Source organism: Elaeis guineensis, chromosome 7 (genome assembly GCF_000442705.2).
Source record: "Elaeis guineensis isolate ETL-2024a chromosome 7, EG11, whole genome shotgun sequence".
Taxonomy (NCBI): Eukaryota; Viridiplantae; Streptophyta; class Magnoliopsida; order Arecales; family Arecaceae; genus Elaeis; species Elaeis guineensis.
The window spans coordinates 93,815,351-93,833,480 of NC_025999.2; the positions used below are offsets into that span (position 1 = coordinate 93,815,351).

General features: G+C 37.4%; 1 protein-coding gene across 1 annotated transcript; it reads right to left on the bottom strand.

Annotated features, from left to right (window-relative positions):
- Positions 1-1,108: 1,108 nt before the first annotated feature.
- LOC105032199 (apoptosis inhibitor 5-like protein API5) lies at positions 1,109-17,222 on the bottom strand. The gene is made up of 16 exons (XM_010906577.3): positions 16,934-17,222; positions 16,650-16,814; positions 15,591-15,690; positions 15,434-15,499; positions 12,671-12,753; positions 12,513-12,587; positions 12,221-12,370; positions 7,390-7,455; positions 7,220-7,285; positions 4,918-5,028; positions 4,459-4,545; positions 4,266-4,372; positions 2,121-2,235; positions 1,970-2,035; positions 1,786-1,886; positions 1,109-1,699 (listed from the first exon to the last, which is right to left on the bottom strand). The coding sequence occupies exons 1-16, from the start codon at positions 17,024-17,026 to the stop codon at positions 1,510-1,512; spliced, it is 1,641 nt and encodes a 546-aa protein (XP_010904879.1). The 5' UTR covers positions 17,027-17,222; the 3' UTR covers positions 1,109-1,509.
- Positions 17,223-18,130: the final 908 nt, after the last annotated feature.

The following is an 18,130-nucleotide window of genomic DNA, read 5'->3' on the forward strand; positions in this document are numbered from 1 at the left end:
AATTAGGATATCATGTATTTCATTTTATTTTATTTTATCAATCTCTAAGGATTTATTTGGTTTGCAGAAAGAACTTTTCTTTTCAGTAACTTTTCAAAAAATAATTTTTAAAAAATTTACTTTATAAAAATATGATTTTGATATGTTTAATTTATCATAAAAAAATATTTTATTATATAATAATTTATGTTTGATTGAACATCTACTTTTCTGAAAAAATTATATAAAATACATATTCTACCCCTAATAGATATAAAACCATATTTTTTTGGCTCCCAAATTTTATATAAATAATAATATTATATTTATATTAATATAAATATGATATTAATATATTATAATATAATATTAATTTATTATATTAATATAATTCTAATATATATTAATATTTTAGTATAATAAATTTATTAATATAAATATAGATATAATATTCAACATAATATTATATTAGTATAAATATTAAAATAATATTAATATATTATAAGTATTATAATATTTAAACTAATATAAATATTATGTTATATTAATATAAATATTAAAACCATATTATTATTCACTAATCTTAACCTCCCATTAATATTTTAAGAATTCAGCTCTAGATACATCAAAAAAAAAAAAAAAAAAAAAATCATCACTTTCCATCCAATTGAAAATCCCATAATCCACCTCTTCCATAAACTTCTACTTTCCATGGGACAAAAAAAATATCTTCTCATGAGAAAAAAAAAAAAAATCGTTCCTTCTTTTTTCTTAAACTCCAATCAAATAAGAAAACCTCTCCCCTCCTGGGTAAACGAATCTAAATCTCCTGAAAGAAAGCTAAACATCCCATCTGCCCTTTGAAATTTTGAATTCCCTCCGACCCCCACACCACCACGCCCGCACAACCCCACCCCGAGGGGCAAACGAATCTAAATCTCCAGAAAGAAAGCTAAACAACCCATCTGCCCTTTGAATTCTCCCGGACACCTCAATATCTACAGATCAAGTCCCAGAATATATCAGAATTTACATTCACATCTTCCAGATCCATTTTAGCAAATACTTTCTAACATTCTTTAAAAGAAATTTAGCCATAATAGTACTTACACGCTGTGCTTGACAAATATTATGTTGAAACAGTGAAATAAAACCTCAGGAATTTTATGAATATTCAAATGCTAAAGGTCTGTGAGATATCTAACAAGGTGGTTAACAAGGTGGAGTTATGGAATAATAAAAAGTACAATTTAATGCACATGACAGTATAGAGCCTCCGAAGAACCAAGAAAAATTACATATTCCTTCCGCCTCTCCAATACAAAGTCTTGTTATCGTCAGTCATTTTAGACATGTCCAGCCCAGCGTGTATTGGATCAATTCAGTCTGCTCCAATTAGACAACACAAGCAACAAAGAACCACCTTTTGCCCGATTTGATGATGAAGAAAAACCCGACACCTTGCTCTATATAATAAATCAAAACTGCCAAGGGGCCTTCCTAGCAGCACAGCTCATGGATTCATCTGAACTAACGGTAACCTCTTCCCCTTCCTCGGCCTCCCCAACCCCTTCCTCTTCCATTGTTTCTCCCACCCCGAGATAAGCCTTCCAAAGCTCTGTTCACAAGCTGGCTTTGCATGACTCCATCACCTCGACCCTTTTTGTTGGCTGCCGTGTTCGCGCTTGAACCATTAATAGAAGCTGTGTTTCGCTTAACCCTGCAAAAAACACAGCACCAAGACAAATTTGAGGTTTGAATGAAAACATAAACAAGAGTAGTCCAACAGATAGACCTTTATCTTACCCTGTTGCAGTTGATGAAGCTGGTGATCGTTTCACTGGTTCCTTCCACGATAAGTTTATTTTATTATCTCCAATAAATGAAGGGGCTTTTGCATGCAATGGCTGTAATTAACATAAGTGGAATCAACCAAATTGATAGAAAGGCAGCACCTCTATGTGATTTGTAAAATAAACATTTACAGTACCTGTGTCATTGCCAATATATTGTTGCAGATCCGCAATCCACTTGTAGTTTTCTGCTGCTCCATTTTCTGCAAAAGTTTTATAATTGTATCAGATGAGCCAGCATGAAGGCTCAGCTTAACAATTCGAATGCAGACTGCCAAGAAGACTCACAATCTTAGCCTTTGCCTCCTCCGTCTTAGCTGCAGACATTGCCTTGTTGTGTTCTGCCATCCCCTGAGTGAGTTTCTTCATAGCCGCCCGTGCAATTTCCTCAATTGAGCTCAACCTGCATCACCACAAGCAAGGTTGTCAACAAAGAAAAGTTCACCATAACAAATTTAATACCTTTTTCGAATAATAAAAAAACATGGAACTGAGGTGATCTTGTTTAATCAAATTGAAGGAAAAAGTATAACCACTTTCTACTAAGTTGACATTGAAAACCAACATGTTCAGAGAATCAAATATCTTCAAAAGGTTTGCTTTGAATGGTAAAAACATCCATCTGGCTAAGTTGTAGGACACAAATCACCCACTCTACAGCAATTCTGTCTTTGCTTTAGTCCCCAACACCACCCTATTTTTCTAATTCATTTCTCACCCTAAACACCACCCTCCCTCAAATAACTATAATAAATAAATAAAGTAAAGCAGTTCTTTTGCCCCCTATCAGCCACGCATGAAAGAAGACATTTGCAGATTAAACGGCTTTTATACTGATGATGGACATTAACTTTAGAAGGGCATAACCAAGGAAAGAGAAATTATGTGCATAAAAAAGGAAAATGCTAAGGAATGATAAAAGCACTCATATTTCCACGTGCATATTTAGAATACAGAAATCACAGCAAAATTTCTCACAGACGAGCCATTCATACTTATATCAACATAAATCTGCATCATGAGCAATGTGCATATCAATAGGAGTCCACCAGTAATACTAGGGGCTATCTGGAGCTCTGTATTTGAAGCTTCACTACAGCTTAAATCGCATTGCAACTTAAAGTTGCAGTAGTTAGCTTACAAAGAAGCTTCTTGTGTTTAGAAGAGAGTTTAGGGAAAAGAGGGGCATCTCTGGCTAACATTCCATAGAAGACCTTGTGAGCAAATGTCAAGTTGGGGCACTCGATGTACATGGAGATAAGGGTGTTCTGCACGAAGAGATCAAGTCAAAGCCACCAGCGGCGAGGACATAGACATTGACTGGAGTCCCCATGGGAAGGAAGCGAGTGGCAGTGCAAGCTTGAGGAGGGTGCAGAAGATGAAGGAGAGGGGAGGAGGAGATGGACAGTGGTGGGAGGCAAAGTGGAGGAGGAGGGCGACGTAGTGAAGTTCGAGGCAGAGGACTGGCCTCGGGCCTCTTGAAGGTGGTCTGGGCAAGCAGTGACATTGAGGGCCATGGTGAGGAGCGAGTTAAGAGCAAAGTTGGGGAGATCTCGAATCAACTTGTCAGTCTCATTGTACATCTCAGTATCGAAGATGATCTTTATTTATTTATATACTCTCCCAATGGATGGGTAATACCAGGAACAGCCATTTATGATACCATGCAATTTGTGCCACCCAATGTGCATAAAATACGCATGGGATTAGCTGCTTCAATGAAATCAGAGACGAAGAGAAGGAAAAAGAGGGCTAATTCATTTTTTGTTTTAATTAAGATACCTACTCGAGTGGTCACAATTTGTTCCGTAGCCATTTTGACCACAAGTTGATTCACGGCAAGATAGCCTTGAGTTACACAGCACACAACTTAATGCAATTTGAGTTGTAGGTATCAACTAAGCGGGCTTGCCTGTACTTGCAACTTGAGTTGCATGTGACTCCACTTACAAGACTCAAGAAAGTCCCATAGCAGAAATCAACCAACTCCCTCCCCCGCTCCCCCTATAAAAAGAAGAAAAGAAACACATGCACCCACACATAAAAAGGAGGGAGGGAAGGAGGGGCATGTACCACACCACTAAACATAATTTCAAATCCTGATAGAACGTCTGCATGACACCAGGAGAAAGTATCGTCCCAAGTGTCAAGACGTTCCAATGTTATCCCAACTGATCGGAGTACCTTGGGACATCCTCCATCACTAGTATATTAGAAGGGCGGTGCAACCCGTTCCATGGAAAAACTAGAATGGCCCCATCCCACGGGATTTAAAACCTCACTACTGAACAAAGAATACAATTTGAAAAAGGTACAAGATTTTCTTGTCAGAATCAACACTAACATAGGATCAATTAGAAGTAAATATATAATTTGAAAGAATGACACCACAGGCAGTCAAGTAAATAGAATAAACGTAAAAGAAATGATTACCTTTCAGTGAAATCTTTGTAGTTATCTGAAAAATCCTCCCCAAGCCTGTCTGATGGTTGGCCAGTCACAATCTTGTAGCCACAAAGACTATTTGTGGAGTTTGGCGTCTGCATTACGTACAGCTCAGGAAAAAGAAAAATACAAGGACTGGCATGTAATAATAACAACTAAAACAACTGTGAAGACAAATAACCTTGTGCGCTAAGTGGTGAAATGTGTACAGCAAGCACTCAGCATAACTAAGGGTAGACTCTTCTGTCTTTCTTCGAGGCATGTATTTCTGTAGAAATCCCAAAAAGAAAAAAAATTAAATTACAAAACATGGTCATGCATAGAGCAGTCGCAACAGATTTCTTAACAAACTGAATGGTAACAGATGTAATGGCAACATTAAGTGACAGTTATTGCACATAAATGCAATGCTTCAATAAAAAAACAAAATAAATGATAATAGCCAAGTCAAAAAGACAAAAACTAAATTGTGAAGAACCAACAAAAGTGCTTTATTGAAAAGCAAACAATGCCCGAAAAAGTAGGAACCCAACCACAAAAATCTACAAAGATGCAATGTAAAGGAATTACTTGTATGGGCACAGAATTGACAGCATAAGAAAATTTAATTTTCTGAACCATGCAGCTGCAAACCATGTACCTTTAACAATTGGACAATAGATGGAAGAAGTTGACGTGAATCCTGTGCTGTTGCATAAGGTGAACTTCCAGCAATAGTCTTCAGCAAATCTAGTTTCCTCTCTTCAGGAAACTGACAAGCATGATAATGATAATATATTAGATGGAGCAAAGACTACATTTGAAAATGGGTAAAAACATTAACAATAAGTTGCACTACTCAAAGGAGGATAGGCCAAATTGACATCAACTTTTTAAGTAAAACAACCAAATATGCACATACAGATGCAAATACCTAAACATGTAAGTGTTTCTGCATGTTCAGCATACCATACAAAAGCAGTCCACAGTCCCAAATTACATCTTGTTACCAATAATATCATGACCATACTCCTTTTTTTTAATTTAAAAAAAATAAAAAAAGAAAAGAAGACAATAATGCATTGCATCCACAGCAATGCATATCAAAAGCCAGTATTAAAGGTGCAGATTTGCTTATTAACCTAAACAAGGAGGACAAACAAGAATTGGTACAGGGGAGCATGACAAAAGAAAACTTCTTATAACTGTCATTTCATGCTGCTGCTTCTCAAAAGGATGAGAATTTGTCACAGATGCCATGGAGAGAAGACCAAACATGATTTTTCAAGCAGACAACTCTTCCACATAATACGCAGCCTATGGACAATTATTTTCAATCCTGAGTAACATTTTGACAGAGCTTATGCTACAATAATTCAGAAGCCTTTTCATACTGGTGGTGATAGGGTCATCATGAGTTGGCTATGGAGCTGCAATGCAAGTTTTCTCTTTCTGGGAAGTATTTAACTCTTAGGTTAGATCTATCTTTCAGTCCCAGTACTCGGTCCAACAAGAGTTCAAAGAGAGGTGTGCAACTTAACGATCAAAAAGTTGAAAAGGATTTGATCTCTACAATATAAATGCTCATTTTAACAGCACAGATCAAGAATTCTATGTTAAGGTTTATTCACCCACATTATGCCCACGACAAGGAAGAAAAAGCCACACATCCTGATTCAAGGTTCCCAATCACAGTACTTGACCCTGTACCAATACCATACTGATATAGTGTTGGTGTGCCTGGTATAGGTGCCGGTTCAGCATACCAAGACTCTGTACACCCCCCATGCCGAGTCCTAATTCGGTACCCATATGGTACGGTATGCCTAATATAAGGCAGTATGGATAAATATGGCAAACCTTGTCCTAAAACCTCTGCCAACTATCTTTACGACGGGCTTTAGTTACATCTAAAATAATAATTTGCAATGGTTGCTCCATACAAATAAGCCAAGCATTGCGAAAGTACTAACATGACTGTAAGGCCCTGTTTGAGTGTTCCGACAGGTTATCCTTCAAATTTGACTAAATTGGGCCTATGATGGAAGAGCTGCAAACTAAGGGGAAAGAAGCACTTGCTGTAGGAAGGAAAGAGTTTTCCTAATCTGGGAAATCACAGAATTGATAATCCCTAAATGCTGTAAATCATCTTTTTCAATGGCATTTGGTATCGTTATTTTTTCACAGTTAGGTTCTTGAGCGCTGTGACTGAGAGAGTCTCTTCTCTCCCTTCCACTATGTCTTCCCTTACCATCAATCGAAACTGGTTTATCCAATGGATAGCTTATCTGGGCATGGAAACAGCCCCTAAGTGAGGTAGATATCAAACGTTAAAGATCTTGCATCAAGAATTTCCAATTGTACTTCCAAAATTTATAAACAATCATAATAAAACTTGGCAGACTGAAATTAAGAGAACTATTGCCTTCAATGCTACCTGCAGGCTTCAAGACCATCATAAATGTTGATAGACTATTATGTAACAAGCAAAAGGATAAGATATTCACTGTTATAGCAACATCGGAAAAAAGGAAACCAGATTCAGAGCAGGCATCTTCCAGATTCACCATTAAAACAGACCTTGCACCAAGAATTTGCAATTGCATTTTTGAACTTTATAAAAAGCCATAGTACAACTTAGCAAGCTTGATAAAAGAGAATTTTTGTTTCTGTTGCTACTTGTAAGCTTCAAGACCAACATACATTTTGAGAGAGACACTATGTGACTAGAAAAAGGATAAAATATTCATTGTTGTGCCAATATCAGTCAGAAGCAGACCAGAACTAGTGCAGGAATTTTCCAGATTCACCATTAAAGTTCAGTATTTCATATTGACTTAGATAAAAGTATAAAATTAGTCTGTGGGAGTTAAGTAGCATCTGAAAGGTAGAGCATGTATAACATGAAGAGCATAACTAGCATATTCATTATCTGTGGATATAGAAGAACCCGTAAAGATTACCTCATCAAAAACAGGTACTATGTGTTTGTTGAAATAGTTAAGGAACTTGCTGCTTGATGCACCTCTCTGGAAACAAAAGATGTTAGTTTAGACAGGTCAAGAATCATAGCAGTAGATTATTTTCTTCGCCATTGTGACAAAAGAAATTCTATGTAGCCCGTGTCACGTACCATAAAAAACGGAAGAGCCATAAACATGCATGAAATCAATCTATCAATATGATCGATATCTGATACCTGCAATAGTAAATGTGACACATCTTGTAAGGGGTAATGATTCAGGATTTAGGCTTCAGTAGAACCCAAAACATACTTCTTCTTAAATAATTTGAAATTAAATATCAGTTGATAACAGTCAGCCTTCTCTACCACGGCTAAGAATTGCATAAATCAAGTGTTGCACAGACAACCAAAAAGTGCCTCAAACTAACTGTCAACAAAAACAAGCCTAATGCAAATGGAAGGAGGAAAATGCATCTGTTAAGCACAAGGTTTTGAATACCAGTAACAAACCATGTACCAATTTTCCATATAAATGGAATGGTATTACTACAAAACCAGTAACTGACCGCATGTTCGAAACTAACAGCATCAAAAAGAATAAAATACATCAGTAACAATCAGTATCACTAGTACAGCACAGTTTGTATGGACCCGTATGCCTGGTATGTACCAATATCAGTGGGTTTACCATCCAACATCCAAACCAATGCCAGTTTTGCATCAATGATATGATACTGACACACCATTCCATTCTAGTGCACTTTTTGAATCCATAAGCGAGAGCATCAAAGACAATAAATAAATATATAAATAAAATCCAAGTGTTCCAAAGAAGAAACTAAAGTTTAACATTGCACTTGGATATTCTAATACCTCAAGAGTTATAGATTTGCAAACCAGGTTTGAGTATGTTCACAATTCAGGAAGTCTAGCAAGCACAATATTTTTGATTTGGTAAAGGTCCAGGAAAAGTCGTGATAATATAAGATTTCATCAATTAGAAAAGATAAGTGAATGAGTCCAATATTTTTTAGAGAAATGAATGAATGAGTCTGACAGACACATAAAACAAGAATGTTTAACTATTAAAGCAATTGCAGAATACTTACCATATCTCAAAATGCACTGACACGTATAAAAAAACATACAATCAAGTCATGACAAAACCAAATCTTGTTGATGCTATACTAGCCAAGGTTTGCACACTCAATACCAGGCCCTGCACCAATACCTAACTAATACACCCCGTACCAAGTGCCAGTACAATGCACAGTGTACCAAGTCTCAGTACCCTATGGTTAACATCATAACATGCAGTACAATCTGGCACAACAAACTATATATTCGCTCTCACAACTAAATATGCTACATCTGGTAGCAAAGAAATCTTTGATTACTTGGGGAAAAGAAATGAAGCCATCGTCAATTATTTCATTGCATCTATAGAATGATTGATTAGATCAACTACAACATGATCAGCCAATTAATAATAGCTAAAGGTATGTCAGGAAGAAGGCAGGACTTTAACACTTGCTATTGTCTGCAGAATATGAACTTGTTCTTGAATAAACAAGCATTGGTGACTAAACAAGACTATGTATGCTGATTTCACTGGCAGAATTACTAGAGATCATAGGCAATTTGATCCAAGGATTTCAAAGACAAACACAGGAAGGATATATTCTTGGAGCTCAGTGAATTAACAGACCTGATATTGCCAGGATCAGCAGAGTCATAAATCAGAGGATCTAAGTTTGAATCGGGTCATGGATTGAATTGCAGATTGTAAGTTTCAGATTTAATAATTATAAACATGTGAAAACTACAAAAGGGATAAAAAGAGAACTGTAAAGTAGATGAACAAAGGAAAAAAGCAACCCCATGCAAATAAAAGCAGTCTGTCTTGCACAAAATCATCGTCATCAGACCTTATACCAACTATCTAGGCTTCAGCTTTACAGATCCTCATAAAGCTATATACATGGCATGTCCGTCCATCCTTTTGAAAAAAAAAAAAAAAAAATGTCTAGCCAGTTGATAGTTATATACTACCACTTCAAGTATCTATCAGTCAAACATCCATTTGAGGTAGGATATCTTACAAAGAAAATAATCAGACAGCCTCAAATGATTGCAAGTATATGGAGATTTGCCTCTTCCCTTTAACTCCATGGACTTCAAAATTTATTGTTACCTTTCAGAAGTCAAAAATTCTACCAGATACTAATATTATGAGCCCAAGGCTTATTAGATAAAAAGTAACATTCTAAAAGCCAACTAAAATCATATGAAATGGACCTTCCACCTGGTTTGGCACATTTTACTTGGCTTCGTTTAGATTTCTGTTGAGCACTAAATGTTTGTAAGTAATGTCTAGTGAAAGCTAGTGCAACTAAATTATTTTAGTCTGCAAATTCTATGCTCCAAAGTCCATAATCCTATAACTCATCTTGTTACCAGCCTGAAATTTTGCAACCACTATATTTGCTTTTGTAATCACCTGCTTGTGCTTAAAGCTTATAAGATACCTCCAGTTGCTTAAAAGCATCTTATCAACTACAAATGAATGAAATTACCAAAAAAAATCTATTACAAGTGACCCAATGAATGCAGCCCCAGTCAATCCCAATCCCATTACAAAGCATTATCATCTTTATTTAGCAACTCCAGTTATGGGAAGAAACAGTCTGTCCTTTATTCAAGAAAATATTTTTAGGGCTTACCTTCTTCTACTTTTAAGAGCTTTTTAGTTCACAATTTCTCTAGGCTGAGTATGGGATCCAGGAAGATGACGTGTGCAATGGAGACTCATGTATAGTTCTCTTGGATCATGGCAAAGGTCCACAACAAGCCTGTCTCCATTGCCATGCCTGTTGCTCGTGATTGAAACAGTAAAGACTGCAAAACCTACCTTAAATTTTGTGATAGTATCCAGGAACAGTACAGTTTATCTGTTGCTACCCATCACACCAAAATAAAATTTGTGCATGCTCTAGCATATTGTTGCTCAATGTTTTCTCAAATTTGGATATGTCAATCAGGTCGAGATTTACCTATTCTTCAAGTGACTACAGTACCCTGCTTACTTCGAACTTTGATGGACAATGGGTTTTCAGATTCATTTTACACAACACCAGCAGCAGTAGCAAACCTTGCCCTTAAAAGCCATAGCCCTTTAAATCAGCACTTCAAGTTCTCAATAGTTTTCTTAGCAGTAGTGGGGCATAGTTTAATTTTGTCATGTCTTTGCAGTTTCCAATTGCAGTCCTTGGCTGCTGCTTGCTTTGGTGTACATCCCATTTGTAAATGAGGCCACAATGCTATATAGTTGCATATGCGTGCACCAAATCAATGGCTATCTTCTTCACTTCGCTTTAGGAATAATTAACAACACCAGGCCCATGACTGATCCTCTTCATGACAAAGGTACACAGTCATCCCGTAGCTGCAATCAATTTTATAACCCTAAATGTGCAATTAACAAGAGGCTCCCAAGTTACAAAACAATTTCAACTCCCAACATTCTAAAAGGATGCTAATAACAATTCCAGCCATCCACTTCAATCAAATTTATCAAGCAGGTACTCGATCATAAAACCTTTCCATTGAATAGTCTTTTCATATGAACCTCATTAACCTCAATCATTTTTTTTGTATCTCCTAAATTACAGGCATCAACTTTAGGGTTTTTCAGGTACATGATTCCTTTTGGACAAAAAAGAAGTATATGCTTCTAAAATATAACATAAAATGGACAGCATACCAGACACTCCATTGAGAAAATAAACAGATATGTCAAGATTTTTTTTCCTTTTTCTGTCATTGTAGGAACACAAAATCTTAATTAGTTGAGCAACTAGCATGTAATCTAAGCATCACACATGCATATGGGTGATTTAATGTTCAATTCAAGCATTCAGTCTTGAACTCAACATAACTGGGCAATTTACAATTATTCCAACATTGTATTAAGCAAGATTTTTAGTATGGATTCCATACCCATATCAATATGCAGATGGTATGGTATTGATTTACCAAAACTCGATATGGGAGGCATACCGAGCATCAGTTCCTACAAGTCAGTACAGCTAGTATGAATTGGTAAAGTCCAGTACTAAAATCCTTCGTACCAAGAACTGCCTATTTTCCTAAGCTAGCATGAACCACGACTTGGCATAAAATTTTAAAAGAAAAGCAGCCACTTCAAAAATAAGAGGAATTCTACCATGCCATCAGATTGTCCTTACAATATCATTAGAATAAATAGGTTTTTATCATAATATAAGCATTAATTAGTAAAGGGGCAGGCAATGAGCTAAGAAAACTTCAGGGATGAAAATGTATTCTTGTTCCTTTTCTTAGGCCAAGGAATTGCATCCCTTTTTTTTTTTTTTTTTTTTTTTTTTGAGGAGAAAAAGAGGGAACATCCACAAGCTTTCCACTGAGAAAATGAAAAACATAAAAAGGAATAAAAAAGAAACAAACAAAAAAGAGAAGTGACAGACTTAAAAGGAGAAAAGGACAGTATGATGGACAGACAAGAAGAACCTCTACTCCACAGAAAAAGGAGGACAACCAGATGAACCCTAAGACAGGCCACCAAGGATCGTAGACCTGATTACAGAATGGTGCTATATAGCAGAATCAAAGGCACAAATAGGTATTACTCGTCATCCTTGTGAGGAATGTCACAAAAATCATTAAGTTTTGAATTACAGGTAGCAAAAGGTAAATAAGTAGTTTGTCAGCATGTCATACATAGAAAGTTCGCAAACAGATTGATAGCGTTAGATGAAACATTATATGGATTTTTTTACATATCTCACAGAACTAGCAGTCTAATTTTAATGGCAAGGCAATATAAATTTTTGCGTTTCGGAAAAAAAAAGAAAAATTTATGGTAGTTGGTAAGATTGATCAATCATGATACCCATATTTTGACACTCCTTTATCAAGAACATCTCATCTATTCCATTATTCAATCATCACAATCACTCACATTAAATTGTGCATCAAGGTCAGCCTGGCCTTCAATAATCTCAATCAGTTCTTGAATATGCTCTGGAGGAGCACTGTCTCCAAATATGCTAAAACTCCTCAAGAAGTCCATAAATAATTTAAATTCAGCACCAGTTACATCTTGTAAACTCTGCAATACAACAATTTCTTTGTTAGAACATTTTACTACGTGATGAAAAAAATCGGCATGAAAAGTCATAATTATCCAAGAAGAATTTCAACACTTAAGTCAAATTATAATCATAAATTTAATGGAGAAATCAGAAACTAACTTTCTTCACTAAATCAGTGATGTGTCTTTCCATTTCTACTTGAGGCTTCAATAGCTCAGCTTTGAGAGGAAACACCTGAGTTGAACATGTTTCTAGCTCAGACACTAAATACTAAAGAATATTTGCAAAAGAAGACCCGCAGACTGAGACTCATTTACCTTGTCCTTGAGGAAACAAATAACCTTTTCACGGACTAGTTCCATGCCTATCTCAACATGCTTAAACAATGCTGTCAATGAGGCTGCACAAAATAAGAATTATCGATAAGATATATGGAGGAATGTTTAAAAAATTCCACTTTCACACAATTCATTTTTAAAAGGTTCTACTATTTATCAGGATTATTACTATGCAGTGCCACGTCATGAGACATGCCATTTCATGCTGGAACAGTAAAAAAAAAGATTGAAAAGGTCCATTTTGAGGATTGAATGCGTACCATGCCAACCAGCAGTAGGTGCTGGTACAGGCCTAGGAAGGTACATGTTGGCCAGCATGTATGGTATGAGACTGCATAGTGGTTTGGCACTGATACGATACAGTACAGTACCAACCTGTATGGCAAACCTTGCTCATAAGTTTAAGTTTAGAATTTTTGTTTAAACTGCAACAATAAGCTCAGACTCTGATTTAGTTGCTCCAAGTAAAATACAAGGAATTAGCCACCAGGAATTTCTGTTAACACTGTCTCACCAATTGTCTAGCCTCAGTCTCATTCATGCACCTACAAACATTTCCGCCATATTTTGAACCAAATACCTTTTATTTGCATCATATCATTTTTCAAATCCCATCTCTTTGTAATCCAATAACCAGATTGAACATTTATCATTTCAATCATGTAATAACATTCCATTCAAATCATTTATAGGTCCTTCTACACACTTAATCTTCCAAATCATTGCTTCATCATTCTTGCACCTAATTAAAGGCTAGTGGTGAGCCAAGCTTGAGTCAACCATTCTTAAGCCCTGGACAACATAAAGTATTCCCAAGTTGCCTAGGCCTTGGCCTCGCTTTTATAGCAAAAGTTAGGCCTAATCCCGATCTTGGTAATCAGACAAGGGCTAGGCACATCTCGGACTTTGCCTTGGGACTGAAGTGACTTTAAGGCATGGAAAGGAGAACATGGGTTAATTTTGAGGGATGACAAAAAGGCGATGCTTTGGCAGTAATGACATTGGTATGGGCGGGTGCAAGTTCAAGTTGCCAGCAATGTTGGCACGATAATGAGAGCACATGAGGTAACAACAGCATGAGAAGAGAAAAGCGAGGTTGCAAATGAGCTAAGCCAGCTGAGCCAAGTACTAGGCTTCTCCGGCTTGGCTAGTTGTTACTAATCAAGCACGAGTTGTTCATGACCATTCATCTGCAATCATGGAAAAAAGTCTGATGGTGGCAAGGCAGCATAGGAGAGGTCAAATGGTCATATCATGGGAATAGTGAGAGAATGGCATCATAAGAGGCAAGCACAGGGCAAAGATAACATTGCAAGAATAGAGGGCTCCGAATGACAATGACATGGGATAGATGTAAGGGATCTAGTAGTGATGTCTTAGGCAGTTGAGTGGCAAAAGAAGTGATGGGTAGTGGGGTTACAGCAGCATGGTCAGGTAGGGGCTCTAATGATAGTGACGAGTAACACTATTACAGCAGCATAAATGGGCTGGAGCTCCAATGTTTATAATGGATGGCCATCTCCAATGGGATTGGGTTCTAATGGCTATAATGGATGGCCAGTCCAATGGTCAATGCTACAGTAGAGATGGATGATAGAGCTATGACAAGATAAGTAACCAGCTGGTGGCGCGATGTTGAAGGAGGTGTGGAACAAAGGAGAGGTTAAAGATGACTTTTTTTTTTTCATTTGACATTGGCCATCTGCTCAAGATGGATGACCCATAATTATTTACCAGTATAATCTAAATAAGCCATACTGGATTTGAACAATACCCAAGCCCTGTTCTGGCTGATGGGAAATGAGCTATAGGCCAGGTCTGAAAATAGATAAGGCTTGTCCAAGCTCAGCTTGAAATCAATTTGGCTTGTAAAATGAGCCCAGCCTGGGTTGAAAGCCTGTTTTTCTCTGGCCCAACCCAGGGTTGGCCTCGCTTGATGGGCCACATGTTGGCCCGAGCCCATGAACACCACACCTAATTCCTCTCTCATGCATGCTACTAGTTTAACCAACATAAACATTGACTGGTTAAAATGCTCTAAGATGGAGGGGAGTATCCACTTTGTGATGCTTCTCCTTTCACCAAACTTAATTCTAACAACTATTATTTTGACCCTTTTTACATATATTTCATCAGTCCCTTAAAACAATGAATATAGCACCAATCCTCTGATTTACCTTGGGTTGATAGCCGAAATCAAATATGTGATGCAGGTCATGCTTTATTCCTAATTCATTTTTGCAATTTTCTATTATTCTTATCATGAACTTATCATGTTAACAATTGTATCTTAACTAAATATAACTTTGGACTATAACACTAATTTAGCTTAATTTTTTTTTATTAGACCAAACCTACCAGTGAATTCAATTCTATGCTTGCAACAATGTGGCTAATCAACTTGGGACATTAATATTGTGTTCCCAACAATGTGGATTGCTTTTTCCCCCACAAGGGAAACAAAAAAAAAGGCCTATCTAGAATGTTTGAACAAGGGATTCTTTTCTACAGATATTATCATGGAATTGTCACATGTTAAGCATCTAATCATGAGAACTTTATATTATACAAGCTGGTTCCATTTTAAAAGCATTTAACAGGAAAGTATTGTAATACAAAAGCAGCATGAATTATGCTAGACATGGTAAATGAAGCTATTTAATGTCACTAGACCCAAATAGCAAAATAAAGCTAGTTTCCGATGGTTATTAGTTTTGTTTGTTGTTACCATAAGCACATTACCTTTTGCATCCTGCCTTAACAGGGACATGATGGCTTTATGCACTGCATCACGCTCCACATTTTCCTCTAGGCATGAAAAGGACCACATAAATAGACAATACTACAGATTAACAATGGTTTTAAAGCCATAGAAATAAAGGGGGGAAGCAAGTAGTACCAACTGTTAGCAGTTGTCCGAGAACATCTACGATTTTAGATACATTTTCTGGTGTATCTTTGCAAAGAAGAGGAAGCCCACGAATAGCTTGCACTCTGATCTGTAAACATAGATGAGTAATAACTAATTTAAATGAAACCAGGGAAATTGTTAATTTCGAAAACAGAAAAATGGGATGATACCCATAAATAATGCTTCAATTAGGTACAAAGATGTAAGACTGATCAATGATTAAAAATAATTAGTCATACTCTTCCAATTACTCATGCTCTGCATATAATTAGTCAATAATAGAAGTAATTTTAAACGTCCGCCCATGCTACGATTAAAGATCCATTGGTGCTGCACGCTGGCACAAGGAAATGAAGCAAAATTCTTTGTATAAGTAACAAGGAGCTAACACTACCATTAGTTTAGTCTTTCAAATGGTTAATTTGGAATTATAGTTGTCAGAAAAACCATCATGAGTAAGCTAAGGATTGATAAGTTCAAACAGAGATCGTAGCAAGCATTTGGTGTGCAAAAATATAAGGAAAGCTTATTTTCTTGAGTCAAAATAAATGTTGATGTTGACCTGTTAAGAACCGATAGCAAAGAACCTCATGAATTTTGATCCCTTGTGCACGAGAAAAGCAAAACATAGCTTTCAAAAGATTGCATCATGAAAAATTAGAGATGTACTCTCTATAATGCATATTTTCTTCAGCTACACATGAAAAAAAAAAAGGCCAGTTCTAATTTCAGTGAAGTTCAATTCTTTTTTTTTTACTGGGAAAATTAAGCCCATACACTAAATCCTAATGCAATTTCTACTCCTTTTTCCTATTTTGCAATCTCAAAAGCAGAATCACGAACATCATACAAGATGGCATTTCTCAGAAATCGCATATCAACCTCTGGGAGGAGTTTCCAAATCATTACAAATGGAAATCTTTAGCATACCTAGTTTTATTCATTCAATCCATAAAACCATCTAAAACCTTAAAAACCTTTCAGAAAAAAAGGATTCAAGTGCTTAGATATTCATAACCCTAGAATTCAAGAAGCTAGAGAACCAACCGCGAGCTCATCCTCCTCGACCAAATCGAACTGTGCTGTCATGGCCCGGGGCGCGAGGCTTGGGAAGAACTTGAAGAACCTTGGGATGAGCTGCGCCGCCAGCTGCTTCGCCTTCACGCTCTTCCCTTCCACCGCCTTAATGATCCCCTCATAATCGCTGACGTGCTACCGCCAAAATCCCCGATCCACAATCAAAACCCTAGAGTCAGAAGAAGTCGTAGGAGAACGAGAGACAAGAGGAGGATTAGCCTAAAGAATGGAAGGGAAGAGGAAACGGGGGGCACCTGGGACTTGTCCTTGGCCTCGTTCAGCCGCTCTCCGAGTTCGTAGAGCTTCTCGACTTCGGCTGCGTCGTCGACGACGGCATCAGATGCCATGGTGGCCGGCGAGAAAGAGGAGGGAGAGAGAGGAAAGAGGGAGAAAAAGGGATTCAAGTGGGTGGAATAAGAGAGGGACAGAAGACAAGGGAGGTTTATCTAAAGGCAGAGAGTGGTGATTGGAGTGAGAGAGAAATTTAGAAAGGAAAGAGAGGGGGATGGCTGGACAATAGGCCTGCTCTTTCCCAGTGGGATGTTTTTTTGACGGAGGGAGAGGCGGTGGTGCGAACCGCGCGATGAGATCGTGGTGGAAGGGTTGGGCTCTTTGGGCTCGGAGATTTAAGGCAACGTGGTGGCGTCCGGACCGCTTTCATGGAGATCGCTGGGGCAGCGCACATCGAGCTGTGGCGGGTTACGTGAAAAACAGGAGGCAACCAAAAAATAAAAGTGAATGGTCCCCAAACCTAATAGTTGAATGAGATTTACCGTGGGTCACTATTTTTTTTTTATTATATATATATAATAATAATATGTTCTAAATTTTTTTTTTTTTTTTACAATCAGTTGTGAAAGATTTTTGGCTCAAATCCGAGCTGTTGGAGTGAGATGGAGTCCGACGAAGATGATGACGACTGGACCTACAAAATAAGTTCCTAGCCAGAGATGATTTCGGCGAAAATTCTCCGACATTCAAGTCAGAAATCTAAAACAAAAAGCGCGCATAAGAGTTGCATACTTTTAGGGTCCCTTATTTTTTCTATTTATAAAAGAGTTGTGGAAGAAAACGATTGTCGAGAACCACTCTGCCCCCATAGGGCATATCCTTGATTTTCATAAACTTAGCAGGTGGCGGCACCTTACTTGGCACATGGCCGGTCGTTTTTATTGATGACCCCAATGGACTTGATGGTTGATGTGACTCGATCTCACACATAGCTAGTCGTATTCTTTAATAAATTGATACAATTGGGTCACATAAAGGTCTCCTGCGAATGTCATGGCAAACCGCTGTCCTTAATGGGTCATGCGATTGGGCCATGTAGGAGTTTCATGCAGTCGTCATGGCTAGTCGCGATCCTTAATGGCTTAATTTGACAATCGCATGGGGGCTTCCCATGAACATTGCCAGATGCAATGGCCGAACCAAAGAGCAAGAGGAGCAGA